This window comes from Mastigoproctus giganteus, chromosome 6 (genome assembly GCF_048544385.1).
Source record: "Mastigoproctus giganteus isolate SK-2022 chromosome 6, ASM4854438v1, whole genome shotgun sequence".
Taxonomy (NCBI): Eukaryota; Metazoa; Arthropoda; class Arachnida; order Uropygi; family Thelyphonidae; genus Mastigoproctus; species Mastigoproctus giganteus.
In genome coordinates this window covers 33,610,317-33,630,637 of record NC_143580.1, presented here as the reverse complement: position 1 = coordinate 33,630,637, position 20,321 = coordinate 33,610,317, and the positions used below count along the sequence as shown (strand labels likewise).

Here is a 20,321-nt window from a genome sequence, read left to right as displayed (position 1 = left end):
CATTTGTCAATATTAAACTTCAGTTGCCACTTCTCAGCCCATTTGCCCAAATTATCTAGATCCTGTTGCAGTAGCACACTGCCATTACTGTCATTAACAACCCTGCCAACCTTTGTATCATCTGCAAACTTCGACATTAAGCCTGATATACCTTCATCAATATCATTGATAAATATACAAAACAACAGAGGACCCAACACCGAACCCGGTGGGATTCCACTAATAACATTTGTCCACAAAGAGCAGCACCCATTGATTACCACCCTCTGTCGTCTCCCATTCACCCATCCCTTTATCCATTGTAGAAAATTACCTTTAATGCCATATCTCTCCAATTTGTACAGCAGTCTTCCATGTGCAACAGTATCAAAAGCTTTCCTGAAATCCAAGTATATGATATCAAAATTATTTTTGGCATTCAGTTCCTTTCTGACCACATCATAGTATCCAATCAAATTGGTCAGACAAGACCCCCCCTTTAACAAACCCATGCTGTGTCTTAACTGGTACTGCAGTCTTGTCTAGATGATCCTGCAATGCTTCTTTAACCAGTGATTCCATTATTTTCCCCAGAACAAAAGTTAAACTAACAGGTCTACAGTTACTTGTTCACCTTTTGAACCCCCCCCCCCCTTTGTGAATTGGTGATACATTTGCACACCTCCAGTCCATGGGGACCTCCCCTGAGTCCAAGGAAGCACTCATAAATATGGCAAAGGGTTTGCTTACTTCCTCTAATATAAGTGAAAAGATCCCGTCTACCCCAGTTGCCTTTTTTATGATTAGCTTCAACAGTATCTGCTCCGTGTTGCTCTCAGTTATTACAAAATCACTCAGCTCCCAGTTAGAGTTTGATAAATGTCTGGCACTCCCCTCATTGAAAACTCCTCATGTATGAATGTAGATGCAAAATACTCATTCAATTTATCAGATACCTGAGCATGATCATCAATAGTCAACCCATCTATTAGTGGTCCAATCTGATTCATCTCTTTCCTTTTAGAGTTTACATAAGTAAAGAACTCTTTGCTGTTTTTCTTTGCATCCTTTTCCAAGGATTTCTCGTAATCTGCCTTTGCCTGCCTAAACTTCTTTGTGACTTGATTACAGACTAGTTTATATCTGCCATAGGCTTCTGTGTCACCTGATACTTTATATGCACCCCATGCATTTTTCTTCTCTGCCACAAGACTCATTAATTCATCTGACATCCATTTAGGCCTAAACATTGATCAGTATTTCTTAGATGGAATGAAAAGAGTAGCAGCCTCCAAAATTAAGTCCCTGAAGGCTTCCCATTTAGAATTCATCATTGATCCCACTGTACAGAAATTAAAAACTGTTTGAGACCCCTGTAGTCACCTTTACGAAAGCAATAGCCCTTCAGGCGCCTCCGTAGCCAGGTGGGCAGGAGCAGCAGTGCGTAGCACACGCTTCTTGATTAGACCGGGGTTCGAGCCCGTGACCACTAAGAGGATGCGGAAAGGTCAGGGAATGACCACCGCATATCCACAGAGCAATATGGCCTTAGTTGCTAATGCTCCTAAAAGCCAAACAACAAACAAACATATAGCCCTTCCCTTTAGCCTTGATGGTAGTTACATCTTGAAGTAATTCTCACATCAGTACACTGTCACCCAGTGGTTCCTTTATCTGGAAATTCTTAATGCCTGAATAATCACTGCTGAATCAGATGAAGAGTATTAGCATTAGCATTAGTAGAGGCATTTGATGCAAGAAAGCAAGCTTATGCAGCATCAGCCAAAAAAAAAAAAAAAAAAAAAAAAACCCACTTCCACTTCACCCCTCTGTTCGTTCAAAATACCTGTCCAGCTGAGCCTTAAACTTATTTAGGATATCAACCTCCATTACAAGGGATGGAAGTCTGTTCCACCAACCAACCACCCGCTGGCTAAAGGCAAATTTCCGCACGTCTATCTGCCTGCACAACCACCCCCAAGTCCCTTTCATTCTCTACCACTGTCAGTGTAGTACCACAGAGTTGATACGTTGCTCTGGGGTTGCTGTTTCCCATGTGTAGTACTTTACATTTGTCAATGTTAAACTTCATTTGCCACCTCTCAGCCCATCTGCTCAACCTTTCCAGATCCTGTTGCAGTAGCATAGTGTCAGTAGTGTCCTTGACAACCCTGCCAACCTTTGTATCGTCTGCAAACTTGGACATTAAGCTTGATATACCATCATCAATATCATTTATAAATACAGAAAACAATAATGGACTGAGCCCTGAGGGACTCCACTAATAACATTAGTCCACGATGAGCAGTGTCCATTGATTAACACTCTCTGTCTTCTCCCCCTCAACCACCCCTTTATCCATAGCAGCAATTTGCCTCCAATGTCACACTGCTCCAATTTGTGTAGCAGTCTTCCATGTGCAACAGTATTAAAAGCCTTTCTAAGATCCAAGTATATAATATCAAAGCTATTCCCTGCATCCAGTTCTTTTGTGACTGCATCATAGTATCCAATCAAATTGGTCAGGCAAGACTTCCCCTTAATAAAACCATGCTGTGTCTGAGCTATAACTGAAGTCTTGTCTAAATGACCCTGCAGTGCTTCTTTAACCAGTGCCTCTATTAATTTTCCTGGAACAGAAGTTAAGCTCACAGGTCTATAATTACTTGTGTCAGCCTTTGATCCTCCTTTGTGAATTGGGGTCACATTTGCACATTTCCAGTCTATTACTCCCTCTAGTATTACTCTCTCTGGTTGCCTCTCGAACATGTTGCTGTAGAAAACAGTCATCCAATAAATCCACAAGTCTTGCCAGTGTGCAAGTGACCAACCCACAAGTTCCAGTCAATATCTGGAAAGTTAAAATCCTCCATTATAATACATTCTGAGATACTGGCCCACTCTATTTCTCTGCACAATTGCTCATTATACTCATCATATTCATTAGGCCTATAACACACACACCTACTCTCATTTTTCTTTTCCCAGTGCTTATGGCACACCAAACAGACTCAACATTGCACTGTCCAACATCAATTAGATGCACTTCCTTAGGCTTTATGTGTTTCTTAACTAACAGCATAACCCCTCCTCCCTTCCTGTCCTGTCTATCCTTTCTGTACACATTGTACTCCCCAAATTCCAATTCTGCACTGCTTATGTCTCTGTTACACCACGTCTCTGATATCCCAACAATATCTGCCTTTGATGTCTTGACCAGAACTTCAAACTGATCAAATTTATTAATTATACTTCTAGCATTGGTGTACACGCAAGAATACATGCACCTGTTCCTACTCTTAGTTATCCTACCACAAGTTTAGACAAATACAAGAACCATTTAAATAAACTGATTTAATGATAAAATAATACTGAATAGTATACAGAATAAAATGATACAATAAAAACTGTAAAATAATAATTTTCCAAAAACTGATTTACTTTAAAACAAATAAAAATGAATTGGTGGATATAAAATACATTAAAAATTATAAATTTAAAAGCGATAAAACACCACTGAAATTTTTGGGGGCATCCGCCTCCTTTCTCAACAATAATGAAGTCCATGCAACACATCCTTAAATATCAGGCTCATGGCACACGTGTCTGACCAGGCGCATGTTCAACACTCCCTTCACGTGTGCTGGAACCGGAAATGATCTGGGAGCGTGGCAAATTAAAATGTTTGTCTCTGGCAAGGACCACAGTCTCCAAAAGGGGAAGGAGCCGAACTCCCCTATGTCTATTCATACTATTGTTACCAGATGACCCAATCCACAAACTCTCCAGCCACTTGTGGTCCCAGAATCTATGCACCCGGTCAACATGTGTGCCGTGTGCCTGATATTTAAGGATGTGTCGCTTGAGCTTCATTATTCTTGAGAAAGGAGGCAGATGCCCCCGAAAGCTTCAATGGTGTTTTATCGCTTTTAAATTTATAATTTTTAATGTATTTTAAATTCACCAATTCATTTTTATTTGTTTTAAAGTAAATCAGTTTTTGGTAAATTATTATTTTACAGTTTTTATTGTATAATTTTATTCTGTATACTATTCAGTATTATTTTATCATCAAATCAGTTTATTTAAACGGTTGGTGTATAACCCCAACTTTAGAGGCCTTTTTGCAGATATATCTTAGTTATCCTAACACAGCCCAAGTAAATACATGGGCTATGTTAGGATAACTAAGACTATGACTCCCAGCAGTCCTGGAAATCCCCAGCAACTTGCTTTCCAGGCTGCTGCTCATTCCAACAGAAACAGTGCAAGAATCACTTTACCTCTGCCTGTGGCCAAAGTTAATCTTTTAGTCCGTGAATCCCCCCCCCCCCAAGCTAGCAGTTTTCCAAACCACCTAATACTGCCTTGATAGCATTAACAAATATTCTTGCACCCTTTCTATTTAAGTGTACCCCGTCCCTGTAGAAGCAGTCTCTCCTGTTAACAATTTTTGTCCATAAACCTGAAGGGAAAAAAAAGAAAAAAAAAAAAAGAAATGAATATCGCTCATAACATCACTTGCAAGGTAAATGATACACAGAAATAAAAAAATAAAAAAAAAAAAACCCACACAGTGTATTGGTTCCTTTTTCAGTTATTGTAATTTTTTTTTTTTAGGAGCATTAGCAACTAAGGCCATATTTCTCCAGGGATATGCGGTGCATTCCCTGACCTTTCCGCATCCTCCGTATTTGGTGATCACGGGCTTGAACCCCGGTCTAATCAAGAAGCGTGTGATATGCACTGCCGCTCCTGCCCACCTGGCTACGGAGGCCCTCCTTTTTCAGTGTTACCTATCTATTCTCTAGAATCCAAAATTCCCTAGTATTCACCAATATTCCCCTAAATCATAAGAGGGGCTATATCATGGAACCAATAGCTAACTAAGAGTGTTAAATGTTATATTCCTTTTTCTCATGCTGAAATTAAGAATTGACTAAATTCAAGCCAGAAACATTTTTGGTGTTGACCAGTTTACACTGGTCAACACCAAAAATGTTCCCATAAACAGGTTTCATTTCATTTAATTTTTTTTTATGCATGGGCAACACTGGATATGATGCAACAAGTACAAAGATAAAATATTAAAAATCAGCAAAAATCATTAGTAATCTGCAAACATGTTACCATGTAAAATGTATTAAAAAAAAAAATTTATATAATAAATATGAAACATGCATTTAAACATTATATAAGTTCAATTACCTAGAAACCTTCCGTCTGATCAACGATCGCCAGTATGGATTCCGTCAGTGTCGATCCACTGGTGATATTCTGGCTAATGTTACCCATTTATGGACTAATTCAATGGAAAGGTTCGGTGAAACACAAGTAGTTGCTCTTGACATCTCAAAGGTTTTCGATCGTATTTGGCATAAAGGTCTTCTAACCAAGCTTCCATCTTATGGTTTGCCAACTGTTTTTAGTAATTGGTTATCCAGTTTTCTCTCTGATCGCTCACTGAGGGTGATGGTAGATGGCTCTCTGTCTTCTAACTTCTCCACTAATGCCAGTGTCCCCCAAGGTTCGGTTCTTTCCCCCACTCTTTTCCTCTTGTATATTGATGACCTTCTTCCATTGACTGGAAATCCTATCCATAGTTTTGCCGATGATGGCACATTGCATTCCACTTTCCATTTTGAGAAATGCTATCCTGCTCAATGAGCTTCAATTTCTCGAAAATCTGCTACTAATTCCTTAAACGCAGATCTTCAGGTAATTCTCCAGTGGGGCAAAGACAACTTAGTTGATTTCAACCCTTCTAAAACTCAGTCTTGTCTTGTATCTCGCAAAAAGGATTCTTCTACTCCTATGCTTATTTTTAGTGACACTCGATTTCTAGGCAAAACGATATACAGTAATACCCCGAAGTTACGAGATAGGTGGGTCCGACGAAAATCGCGTAAGTCGGGGTACAACTTTGCATATAAATACATATAAATTTTGCTTAATTGGGACCAAGGACTAACAAAAACACTAGTTTAGAAGAAAAATATTAATAAAATTGCAGTCCTTTATACATATTAATACAAAACATGTATTAAAAAAAAACAAATGACTTACGTAAAAAAGTTATTTCGATGTCGATGGCTTCATAAAATCTAACAAATTCGTCTGACGACACAGCGCGTTCTTTTTTTCACGCAGAATTTCTTCGTAGCAAGCTAATAATTTTTTTTATTCCTTCCTTTGTAGCTATAACGCGTTCTTCGTTGGAGTCTATGTTTTCTAAAATTTTTAAGCCCTTTACAATTGAGCCCTTTTCAATTTTCAACCTGTCAAGTTTGCAATTGTCATGTGCTTTTCGCCGTTGCTTCATTTAGGCCTGTAGCACGTGCAATATCACATGGTCTTTCATTTCGCTCAAAGCGTTTCACAATTTCATATTTTTTCTCTATCGACAGAGGTGGACTGGCCATAAGCCTTACCGGGGAAACCCCGGTGGGCCAGTGTGATTTTGGCCATAAACCATAGTATGACCATAGTATTTCCAACAGGAACTAGTAGTTGTTGGTGACTCAATTGTCAGGGAAACGGGGAACATGCTTTGTAAAAAGGATAGGTGGAACAGGACCAGGGTATGTCTGCCAGGGGCAAAGGTTGATGACGTTGTAGAGCAGATATCATCTTTTAAGGGCACAAAAGGTGATATAGTTGTACACGTTGGCACTAATGATATTAAGAGTAGGAGACCAGCGGAATTACTTAACAAGTACAGGTCACTGTTGAAAAAAAGCCGTGAAGTAGGGTTGAATTTGAAAGTGTCTGCAATTCTGCCCAGACACGATAGGAGGGAGTATATGATGAGAGCCTTGTCGATCAATTCGGCCCTGGAAAGATTGTGCAAGGCTGAAGGGGTAGAATTTTTTTCAGCCTGGACTGTACTTGTTAACAGGAGAGATTGCTTCTACAGGGATGGGATACACTTAAATAGAAAGGGTGCAAGAATATTTGCTGATGCTATCGAGGCAGTGTTAGGTGGGTCGGAAAACTGCTAGCTTGGGGGGAGACAAAGACTAATGGATTAACAGTAGCCACGGGCAGAGGTGAAAGAGATTCTTGCACTGCTTCTATTGGAATGAGCAGAAGCCTGAAAAACAAGATGCAGGATATTTCAGAGACTGCTGGAAGTCATTGCGGTACAAGTAAACACATGGGTTGTGTTAGGGTAGCTAAGAATAGAAACAGGTGCATGTATACTTGCGTGTACACTAATGCTAGGAGTTTAGTAAATAAATTTGATGAATTTGAGGTATTACTCAAAACATCAAAGACAGATATTGTTGGGATATCAGAGACGTGGTGTCACACAGATATAAGGAATGCAGAACTGGAATTTGGGGAGTACAACGTCTACAGAAAGGATAGACAGGATAGGAAGGGAGGAGGGGTTATGCTATTAGTTAAAAAACACATAAAATCCAAGGAAGTGAAGCCAGTTGACATCGCTGGACAGTGCAGTGTTGAGTCAGTTTGGTGTGACATAAGCATAGGTAAATCAAAATTGAGAGTAGGAGTGTGTTATAGGCCTAATGACTCTGATGAGTATAATAAGATACTGTACAGGGAAATAGAGTGGGCCAGTAAATCAGAGAGTCTTATAATGGGGGATTTTAATTTCCCAGATATTGACTGGAATTTGTGGGTTGGTCACTCACACACTAGCAAGGCTTTTGTGGATTTATTGGATGATTGTTTTCTACACCAGCATGTTCGGGAGGCAACTAGAGGGAGTAATACTCTTGATCTGATTATCAGTAGTGATTCTTCATGCATTAGGAATCTGCAGATAAATGAACCACTGGGTGGCAGTGATCACAGTGTGCTGAAGTGGGATTTACTCAAGGAGGTAACTACAATCAGAGGTAAAGGGAAGGGTTTTTGCTTTCGTAAAGGAGACTATGCTGGTCTGAGACAGTATTTAAATTCTATACAGTGGGACCAACTGATGATGTTACCAACAGCAAATTCAAAATGGGAAGCATTCAAGGAACTAATCTTGGAAGCTACCAGGCTTTCCATACCAACCAAGAAATATTGTTCAAGGTTCAGGCCTAAATGGTTGTCAGATGAACTAATGAGACATATGGCAGAGAAGAAAAATGCATGGGATACATACAAATTAATGGGTGACGTGGAAGCCTATGATAGATATAAGTTGGTCTGTAACCAAGTCACAAAGGAGATTAGGCAGGCAAAGGCAGATTATGAGAAATCCTTGGCAAAGGATGCAAAGAAAAACAGAAAAGAGTTCTTTACCTATTTAAACTCAAGAAGGAAAGGGATGAATCAGATTGGTCCACTGGATGTTGATGGTTCAACAGTTGAGGATCCAGCTCAGGTGGCTAACAATCTAAACGAGTATTTTGCATCTACATTCACACATGAGGAGTTATTCAGGAAGGGGAATGTCGTAGGTGAAGTAAACATTGGCAGTGAGCTAGATGATTTTCTAATAACTGAGAGGAAAGTGGAGGAGAAATTGTTGAGGATAAACATAAAAAAGGCACCCGGGGTGGATGGGATCTATCCAGTTATATTAAAGGAGGCAGCAAAGGAAGTAGGCAAACCCCTAGCCATAATTATGAGAGCTTCTTTGGACTCAGGGGAGGTACCCATGGACTGGAGATGTGCAAATGTAACCCCAATTCACAAAGGAGGATCAAAGGCTGACACAAGTAATTATAGACCTGTTAGTTTAACTTCGGTTCCAGGAAAATTAATGGAGGCACTGGTTAAAGAAGCACTGCAGGATCATCTGGACAAGAATTCAGTTATAGCTCAGACACAGCATGGGTTTGTTAAGGGCAGGTCTTGTCTGACCAATTTGATTGGATACTATGATGTAGTCACAAAAGAACTGGATGCAGGGAATAACTTTGATATTATATATTTGGATCTTAGAAAGGCTTTTGATACTGTTGCGCATGGAAGACTGCTGCACAAATTGGAGAAGTGTGGCATTCGAGGCAAATTGCTGCTATGGATAAAGGGATGGTTGAGTGGCAGAAGACAGAGAGTGGTAATCAATGGACACTGCTCAACGTGGACTAATGTTATTAGTGGAGTTCCTCAGGGTTCAGTGTTGGGTCCATTGTTGTTTTCTGTATTTATAAATGATATTGATGATGGTGTATCAGGCTTAATGTCCAAGTTTGCAGACGATACAAAGGTTGGCAGGGTTGTTAAGGACACTACTGATACTATGCTGCTGCAACAGGATCTGGAAAGGTTGAGCAGATGGGCTGAGAGGTGGCAAATGAAGTTTAACATTGACAAATGTAAAGTACTACATATGGGAAACAGTAACCCCAGATCAACGTATCAACTCTGTGGTACTACGCTGACAGTGGTAGAGAATGAAAAGGACCTGGGGGTAATTGTGCAGGCAGATATGAAGTTCTCTGAGCAGTGCAGACGAGCTGCAAGAGTAGCTCATGGTGTCTTGTCAATGATATACAGGAATTTTTCTAGCAGGGACAGGGATGTGATTATTCCCTTGTATAAGGCATTGGTCAGGCCACACCTTGAGTACTGTATACAGGTCTGGAGGCCTCATTTCAAGAAGGATGTAGAGCTGCTGGAACGAGTACAGAGAAGGGCAACAAGATTAGTGAATGGAACAAAGGGTTGCTCTTACGAAGAAAGGCTTAAGTTTTGCAAATTACTGAGCCTGGAGACTAGGCATCGCCGAGGTGATCTGATAGAGGTGTACAAGGCTTTGAATGGCTTGAGCATGCTCAATGCCGATGGAATTCTTCCTCTTGCTCAGAATAATCACCTGAGAGGGCATAAATTCAAATTGAGGAAGGACGGATGTCGGATAGATGTGCGGAAATTCGCCTTTAGCCAGCGGGCAGTTGGTTTGTGGAATAGACTTCCATCGCTTGTTGTTGAAGTTGATAGCCTAAACAAATTTAAGGCTCAGCTGGACAGGTATTTCGAACGAATTGAGGGGTGAAATGGGAGTAGTGGTTGTTTTTTTTTTTTTTTTTCTTTTTTTTTGGCTGATGCTGAATAAGCTTGCTTTCTTGCATCATATGCCTCTACTAATGCTAATGCTAATGCTAATGAGGCCACTATAAATTTTCCCGGGTAAGAATTTTTGACCCAGTCCGCCTCTGTTTATCGATAATTGCTTTTCTTTTTCTCTCTGAATCTGCAGTGTCTTCACCAGGACGCTTCCTTTTCACACCTTTTAATTAAGTATTTTACTCATTTTTAGGGAATAAAGCACAATTACAAAACGAGGAGGCACGCTTGATACGCATAAACAAAGCTGCGCGCATGTAGCAACTGAATAAACAACACCATAAAGGCAGAGATACACTATTAACACCTCACATTTCTAGGGGTTACTACCATAAAACAATAAAAATCCAGTTGCATTTCTGCTAGTGAAATCTGTTATAAACTGGTAGTACACTCGATCTAATTGCATTTGCGATTATACCGATAGCTGGAATTGTGTTGGTTTTTACATTATTATGGTGAAATATGTTTCCCCTTCACTGATATAAAAAACATAAAAGCAACAAAGTTGAATTTTGTTCATCTTTCGCTCTCATTCTCCGCCGTCGCACCATATATCGATAACATATGAAAAACGACCTTGAAGATAGTGGGCGGCAGCGTTGCCAAACGAAAAAAATCAAGAACCGCGTAACTCCGAGTTCGCGTAAGTCGGGGTAGCGTAAGTCGGGGTATTACTGTATCTCTTTTGGGGATTACCTTGACTTCTAATCTCTCTTGGCACAAGCACATTACAAATATTGCTTCCTCCGCATCTAAAAAACTTGGTTTTCTCTTTCGCTCTCGGCGTTACTTTTCTTCCAAACAGCTGCTCACTCTGTATAAATCGCAAATCCACCCTGCAATGGAATATTGTTCCCACATCTGGGGTGGTACCCCCAAAACCTCTCTCAAGCTTCTTGATTCCATTCAGAAGAGGGCAGTTAGATTAATTAATGATTCATCTCTAACAGAGTCTCTCCACTCGCTTTCTCATAGACGTACTGTTTCTGCTGCATGCCTCTTCTACAGATACTTCCATGGGCACCGTTCTTCTGAATTGGCTTCTATAATTCCTGCTCTCTCTTTCAAAACAGTCCAAACACGTGCCGCCACCATCCAACATCCATTTACCGTCCAACTTCAAACTCACAGAACCAACTTTTTATCTTCCTCGTTTATTCATTCAACTGCCATTTTCTGAAACAATCTTCCTTCATACTTATTTCCTGAAAATTACAGTCTACAGAAGTTCAAGTCCAATGTCAACAAATATCTTCTTTCGTCTTCTCAACCTCCAACCCAAGCACGGTACTAAGTACTATAGGTTCTAATACCTCTCGTGTTTGGGGTTTACATAAAAAAAAAAAAAAAAAAAATTGTTTGTAAAAAGTGAAATATTACAGAGGCATTGTCTTTTTCATGCAAAATCTGAATGGATAAGGCTCAAGCGGATTAAAAGAGCTAAAACATAAATGGCATTCATAAGAAAAATTTGGACATCCAGTAAAGATGTGTTTCATCCTTACACATAGGAGTATCATCAGCCCTCGGAAGAAAAGAATGTGTAAAATGAATGTGTCCTATGTGGAGCTGAGCAAGAAGAAATTCCTCTTTACAATTCCAATCAGACCATACTGATAGTAGTTTTTGTATTACAGACTTAAAATCTGGTATAATTTTTGAAGCCTGTCCATGCCACATATGTTGCCATTAGGAAACTAGCATCTTTTGTATTACTGATGGTAGTCTGTATAAGGGACAAGCAGGTAAAAGTTATTCAGGGTCGGTGCTGATTTGGCTGTGATGTCAGATAAATCATTTTCTCTGATCCCAGCAATTCAGAAGAAGCAAACATCAAAATCAGATTCCAAAAGGTAACGTAGATTCTGCTGTACCCAGGGCAGGACTAGATGAGGATTAAACCTCATCACTGATAAAGCTTTTCAATGTAATTAGAGAATTGGTATATACACAGTACATTTTTGGTGGTGGTGGTGGCAGGTTTGCATGTGGAGGATAACTCAAATAAATGTAACTCTGTTGTGTATATACTGCATTCAGTGGTGGGAGGGGATCCGCTCAGATATTTTGTATCTAGAACGACAGCAGCAGTAGATCCTACAGACAGCGGGATTTGACTTCAAAATGAAACATCTGTGTACGTGAGCAAGGAACTTGAATACTCAGTTTCGTGTGATTTCAGACGTCTAAGTAGGGCTGCAGGCAGACAGAAGATGGAGTGTCAGCATTCACTCAGATTTTAAGGAAAAAAAAAAAAAAAAATGAGCATGCCAGAATGCAAGGAGTTGTCTTAGTGATGGAGAAACTTTGTCTACTGCAATATAAAAATCTGAGTAGCTCTTGGATATGAATACCAAATGAATGATTGGAAGTCTGATGGGTATTATAAAGATTTTCCCAGTCCCAGTGTGGCTGACAATTTGTATGTCCATGTGAGATGGTCAGGTACGGATTCCAGTTTAAAAGCATACTGGAGAGACATCCATTACTGCTTTCTTTCTGCTTTCATGGTTTTTGGCAGATGTGCAGTAAGGTGCATTGGTCTGAACCCCAAGAAGTAGGGGGGGGGAGAAAGCATAGAGGATGTTCACTTTGTACACAGTTGGCAGATGTTATTGAAAAGCCAACTCGCTCACCCCAAATATAAGTCCCAAAAATCTGATCTCAGGTATCATTTCCTCTATGGGCCTCTAACTAGTGGAATGAATTATCAGGTATCCTGATAGGGTTCCAGTTCTAGGCCTTTTTTCTAAGATGGCATTATCTGGTTCAATGGCAGAATTTTCTGGTAGGAACCATGTTAGGGTCCCAAAAGAAAGATTTATACTGTTAGGATTCGTAACAATTTTTATTTTGTTCAGCACATGGGCTCCCAACTACACACCAAGTACAATAAATGCATCAGGAGAGGGATGCCATGACCATCCAAGAATCACTTTCAGACCGAATCCCTCAGACCAGTGGTGTATCCAGGTATCACCATAGGGGGGGGGAGATCATGGTGACAAGGCTTTTGAGGTTTTTTTTTTTAGAATGCCTCTGGCATTCTTTTTCTTTAATTTAAAATTTTTAGGTTAAAAGGGCATTGCTCCCTCTGCCCACCCCTGCCTCAGACCATAAAGGTAGGGTGTGTCAGTGACAATTGATGCTTACACAGGACCCCTCAACCCATCTGACTGATCCTGGGTTAGCCTCCTTAGGATCCCCCTGTCTTGCTGAAACAGAAATCCAGCTTTTATGGATTTCATTTCATTTTAATGTCAGTGAATCCTTGAATCCAGAAATCCATGACATTAGACTTTAATTTTTGTAGATTGTAATTTTCAGGAAATAAATATGAAGGTAGGTTGTTCCAGAAAACAGAAGTTGAATGAGTAAATAAGGAAGAAAAGTTGGTTCTGTGAGTTTGAAGTTGAACAGTAAAAGGATGTTGACTGGTTGTGGCATGCACTGCTTTGGAAGAGAGTGGAAATTAGAGATGCCAATTCAGAAGAACAATACCCAAGAAAGTATCCATAGAAAAGGCATGCAACAGAAACAGAATATCTGAGACAGAGAGTGGTGGGATTTTGTTAGATGATTCCTTAGTTAATCTAATGGCCTTCTTTTGAATGGAATCTAGAAGCTTGAGCGAGGTTTTGGGGATTCATCCCACATGTGGGAACAATATTTCATGATAGAGCAGATTTACAATTTGTACAGAGTGAACAGCTGTTTAGAAGAAAAGTAATGCTGAGAGCAAAGAGAAAACCAAGTTTTTTGGATGCAGAGGAAGCAATATTTGTAATGTGTTTGTGCCAAAAGAGATTAGAAGTCAGGGTAATCTCCAAAAGAGATATGTCATCTTGCCTAGAAATCGGAGTGTCACCAAAGATAAGTGTAAGAGCAGAAGAATCCTTTTTGCGAGATATAAGACAAGACTGAGTTTTAGAAGGATTGTAGTCAACTAAGCTGTCTTTGCCCCACTGGAGATCAGCATTTAAGGAGTTGGTAGCAGATATTCGAGAAGTTGAAGCCGATTGAGCAGGGCAAGGTTTCTCAAACTGGAATGCAATGTGCTATCATCAGAAAAACTATGGAGAGGATTTCCGGTCAATGGAAGAAGATCATAAATATACAAGAGGAAAAGAGTGGGGGAAAGAAGTGAACCTTCGGGGACACCAGCATTAGTGGAGAAGTTAGAAGACAGAGAGCCCTCTACCATCACCCTCCCTCAGTCAGTGGTCAGAGAGAAAACTGGATAACCAATTAAAAAAAAAAAAAAAAAACAATAGGCAAACTATAAGATGGAAGCTTATTTAGAAGTCCATTATGCCAAAGACATGATCAAAAGCCTTTGAAATATCAAGAGCAACTGCTTGTGTTTCAACAAACTTTTCCACTGAATTTGTCCACAGGTGGGTAACATAAGTCATAATATCACCAGTGGATTGACACTGACAGAATCCATTCTGGTGACCACCGATCAGATGGAAGGTTTCTAGATAGTTTTAAGAGTTAGCGGTTAATTGTTCCTGATGGTATTTCTCCATTACTTTAGAAAGAGTAGAAGTAAGTGCAATGGGACGATAATAGGATGGGCGGGATTTGTCACCCTGTTTAGGAACTGGATGGATATTAGTAAACTTCCAAGACGAAAGGAAAAAACCTTTGGAATAAGAAAATAAAAAAAAAATCAACACAGAACAGGAATAAGTTCAGGAGCACAGGTTTTGAGAACAAGTGAAGAAATACCATCAGGAACTGGGGCTTTCTTAGCATAAAGATTGTTAAAAATCCTTCTGATATTATTTTGATAGAAGACCACAGTAGGCATTGAATGGAATATAGTGGGAATGGTAGGAGGTGGTTTACCAAGGTCACCAATAACTGAAAGGAAGAAAAGTAGGATACTAGGTCAGCTTTATTTTGGCTGAAGTGGCAATATAACCACTTGATTTTAACAGAGGTGGGAATAGAGATGGACAGACGCTGCAGCCACTAGCTTTGGCAAGAGACCAGAATGCCCTACTATTATTTAGACAAAAGCAGGTTTTCTACTCTTATCCTGTTTTAAAATTTAGTTTAGTTTGGATACAATCCAATTGCAATATATAGCAGGTTTAGATAAAGGATTTTATTTCATTCCTAAAAGAATAGTTCCACTGTCACAATTTCAGCAAATGTTGACATCAGAAGATTTGAAACAATAATCCAACCAAGGAAAAGAAGAAAAGAAATCAGGCAGATCATCCCATGATCTGCCAAACAATAGGAGATTGAGAGAGGTCACGAGAAAAAGGCCATCTCCAAGTTGTGATCTGAGATGCCTAGAGAACCACTCACCCTGACCGTGTACTTAGAAGGGTTGTTTGTGAGAAAAAGATCATGCGTGTTGGCTGCATGGTTACAAATGAGAGGTATTCTGTTAGGTAACTGAACAATCTATGTGAGGTTATTAATAATTGTAAAAGCATCTTGACCAGCTGGTTCCGTGATGCAAAAGCCATCTGGAGTTGTGAATATTAAAATCACCCAGGAAAATTACCTCACTATTAGGAAATTTGGAAAAAATCAAGTTTCAAAGAAAGGAAGTCAAAGAGTTCCAAGTGATTAGTGGAGTTGGGAGAATGATAGAGGCAACAGATGAATTTGACAGAATGTGGTTGAGAGATTTTAAGCCAGAGAAAACCAAGAAGAGGATATTCCAAATTACTAAGTCTCTGACAGGGAATATCAGAATGGACGTATGCACAAATACTACCTTTGATGTGGAAGGAATAATTTGGACAAATTAGATGAGCAGTGGTTGAATCGACCGATAACTGGGATTCTGTCAGAATAAGTACATAGGGTTTGGTAGACTGCAAGTTAAAATGGACATCACTGAGATTGGAACTGAAACCATGTATATTTGTTAATGAACAAGGAAGTGTTTGGGATGTTTAGATCTTTTTGCAGATAAGTTTGTTCCATTAGTTTGACAATTCATAATGTATTTGGTAGTAAGAAAAGGTGGGGAGGATATGCTGTATGAAGAAATGAAATATTTAATATGGCATATATATGGCAAGAATATACCCAGATCCTTGACATAATATGGCCTCGATAATGATCCCCCCCCCCTGCATACACTCTACTCAGACGCCTATCCAGTCACTATCTGGCAAGAGTAGATGCAAAAAGATTATACACTTGCTGTTCCAGAAACCTCCTAGAGAGTTATTAATAGGTTCAGTCTGGTGGACTATCTAGATGCCGGCCCCTGATCACTGTTTTAGAGCTGTAAGGAAGATTGGATCTTACCATGATGTCCATCATAACCTGAAAAGAAATCAATCATATTGCATGATGGAAGAGAAGGAGAAGGGGTTGCTGGAACTTTTCTCTGGAAACTAAACATGGGTTCCACCACTCCAAGCTTCCAATAAGCAAAGTGGTGGTATTGCACCAGTTGAAGAGTCATCTACCTCGTAGTATTGCCTGGTAACACAGAGGGGCTTCATTCCTCCATGTGGTGTGGGCACCACACCTCGACTCCTGCTTACGTTGGATTGCACCCATGCAGTCATCTCCTGTATGCTAGGCACCATATTTCAGTACCTGCACATTGAGGGTTATACACTGGGTTACTACACCAGGGTATAACCCCCACCACTGTGAAGGTGCAAGCAGAGTATTTGGCCATCACAGAGTGACCTTTTATTGTCTTTTATTTTTTAAATATAATTACATAACTCTTTTTACAAAATCTGAAGCAATGTAATTTAACATTATAAATCCAAATATGATTTCAGAATACAGATATTATAACCAGAATTTTTATGTCTCTAATATTGCCTGATTTGCATATTATGATATCAGAATATGCCAATCAGGCAGCCTATAAAAGTTCACATTACAACACCACTGTTATTTTTGCTCACATTGAGATTTATTTTTCTAGAATGCAACACAAATGTCTGAAACATTTGAGAAAGTTTAAAATTGGAGCTGAGGTAGCCTTAAACATGTAATACAGATTAACAAGAAAAATTTCTCTGTCAGCCAAACTGGATCATGGTTAACAGAGATTTCTTTGCTAGGTATGATCCAATTCAGAGGTAGCATATTATGTGGCACCACTCGTCGATAATCTAAGTCCTCATATTATTAAGGACTCAAAAGAGGGTCTGAAATGTTTTGCATTCTAAATTTTATGTAAACTTCTGAATTATTAAAAAGTTATGAGTATTACACCTAGAATGAGAGAACTGTGTTTTCCAGGCCAGTTTGATTTCTCCATTAGTTATGCCCTTTGATTACCATATCACAGATAAAACAGCTGCATGATTACCATATCACAGATAAAACAGCTGCATGATTACCATATCACAGAAAAAACACCTGCACACAACAAATTTAAGTTGCTTTCTGTCATTCATTGACAACTGAATATATTAATAACATGCATAAAATATCTCAATAAATAAGAGATCACTGATGTATCTCTGTTTCAATTAGTAATAAAAAAAAAAGCTAAATACATACCTCTACTAGTATTGATAAACAGCCATCCAAATCACCACATTTAAGTTGGTCTTTCAGATTAGCCAGAATTGCATGAACAGTAAACATCATTACATGAACCTGGAAGATGATTAGAGAAAAGAATAAAATCAGATTTATTTGTTGCAAAAATGCAGTTTAATGTTGCCTTATACATGGCAGTATTATAATAATAACATACCTTCACCTGCCATTGAAATAATAAATACCTCTACCAACGTGAAAAGCACTGTACTGGCACTATAAAAGACTTATATGGCCAACGCAAACAGGATTCAGTGGAGACAGATCTGGCCACATTATGCTAAGTAGTGCAGCAACCACAAGTCTTAAAAGTGACATGAAAGTAAATACAGTCAGTCCTCGTATAACACGTGTTTACACTACACGAATTCGATCATACACGATTTATAAATAGGGGAACGATATCGTATATAACACGAACCAAATTCGCTTATGCACAATTCTCCTTTGTGTTTACAAGAAATGGCAGTCGAACGCAGAATCACCCCAACCGAACACAACACGATAGGAATGAAGAGAAGATTCTGAAAATGTATTTATGTTTTTTATATCAGTGAAGGGGAAACACATTTCACCATAATAATGTAAAAACCATCACAATTCCAGCTATCGGTATAATCGAAAATGCAATTAGATCGAGTTTACTACCAGTTTATAACAGATTCCACCAGATTATAACAGATTCCGCAACTGGAAATTGTTTTTATTGTTTTATGGTAGTAACCCCTAGAAATGTGCTTTAGTAAAATGTTAGGTGTTGGTGTATCTCTGCCTTTATGGTGTTGTTTATTCAGTTGCTACATGCGTGCGGATTTGTTTATGTGAATCAAGCGTGCCTCCTCGTTTTGTAATTGTGCTTTATTCCCTAAAAATTAGTAAAATACTTAAAAGGTGTGAAAGGAAGTGTCCTGGTGAAGACGCTGCAGATTCAGAGAGAAAAAGAAAAGGAATATCGATAAACAGAGGCGAACTGGATCAAAAATTCTTAATCGGAGAAATTTATAGTGGCCTCATAGTATGGTTTATGGCTAAAATCACACTGGCCTCTGGCTCACCGGGGTTTCCCCGGTAAGGCTTATGGCCAGTCCGCCTCTGTCGATAGAGAAAAAATATAAAATTGTAAAACGCTTTGAGTGAAATGAAAGACCATGTGATATTGCATGTGCTATAGACCTAAATGAGGCAATGCCGAGAATTACAAAGAATGCAGAGAAAATAAAAACAACTTTGATAGCAGGAACAACTCAAAGTGTAATTAAAATCCATTAGATTAAGACACAAAGAATTGGAAGAGATGGAACAGCTGTCATCTGTTTGGATAGAAAATCAAACAAAAAACAAGTTTGCTTATGATAGAAGAAAAAGCATTAGCAATATTTTATTACGATTATTATTGTGTTTGGTAATGTTTTGGTTACAAACGTGTGTTCAATCTTGGGTGGTTGGCACATAACCCTATTTTTCCCATAGGGCCTGTTGTTTATATTGCACGAGGGTTTCTAGGAACACAACCATCATGCTATACGAGGAGTGACTGTACTATCGTTGTCAACATAGCATGGCTGATGAGACTGTCCCATCAGAAAAATTATATAGCAACTGAAAGCAATATGGAAAATGGAGGAGTTAACAGAAAAGTGGAGGAACATAATACTCAGTGTAAGAGGCCCACTTCCAAAGTGCAAAGTATGGTTCTACAAAGTATGGTTCAACACTGGTTGAGACATAACAGCAAAATCATCACACTGACTAAACTGACATCACAGGAAATGCTCTACACATTGCCGGGAATTACCAGTATTACAGAAAAAATACTGGTAATTCCTGGCATATAACTTGATATATGTATGCAGCAATTCCTGGTAGTTGTAAACTACTTTAACTCTGTTACAGAACTAGTTGCAGCTGCTAATGCTCCTACTGATCCCCAATGATGCCAGTGTTTTTCTAGCTTATGAGTATGGTCCATATTTGGTGATTGAATCACGTAAACACTACAGAGGAAGGGAAATTCAAAATATTATCAACCATGCCTAATTAAAATCTTGACTGCAATATAATTTCTTTAGTAAAATCATATTTTTTGCTGATTTTTGCTTTTTTTCAACGTTATGAACAGAATGAGTATAGAGAAGGGCAACAAGATTGGTGAGGGGAACAAAGGGGTGCTCTTACCAAGAAAGGCTTAAGTTCTGCAAATTGCAGCGTCTGGAGACTAGGCACCGAATGGTTTGAGCACGCTGAATTCTAATGGGAGTCTTCCTCTTGCTGAGATTACGAATCACGAGGGAGCATAAACTCAAATTCAGGAACTGAGGAAAGACAGTTGTATAACAGATGTGTGGAAATTTGCCTTTAGCCAGCAGTAGTTGAGTGGTGAAACAAACTTCCATCTGTCGTTGTGGAAGTTGATAGCTTAAATAAATTCAAGGAAGAATTGGGCAAACTTTTGGAGCAAACCGATGGTTAAATGGAAAGGTTTTTTTGATGTGAAAACATCTATGACAGCACTGGAGTAAAACCGATTGGTAATGAAATGTTCTTATGGAAATGACACAAATGACATTACTTCCTAAATGCATTAACGATACTAACTTGGTCATTAACATTGATTCGGTAGGTAAGTTCATACTAAGATACGGAAATGACATCACTTCCTAAATAATGCTAACAGAGTCACTAACGTTGATTCGGTAGAGTAAGCAGCGTGTAGTAATATTATGCAAGAATAAAAGCTTCGAAGCCACAGAAGA

The 20,321-nt window shown here is 39.1% G+C and overlaps 1 protein-coding gene across 1 annotated transcript in view; it reads right to left on the bottom strand.

The window, feature by feature from the left end:
- Positions 1–20,321, bottom strand: part of LOC150084145 (small subunit processome component 20 homolog) — a 343,987-nt gene that overhangs the window by 173,935 nt on the left and 149,731 nt on the right. The window contains exon 16 of the mRNA XM_090376133.1: positions 17,527–17,625. Coding sequence (XP_090232259.1) covers positions 17,527–17,625 — 99 coding nt within the window. The remainder of the gene's footprint in view (positions 1–17,526; positions 17,626–20,321) is intronic.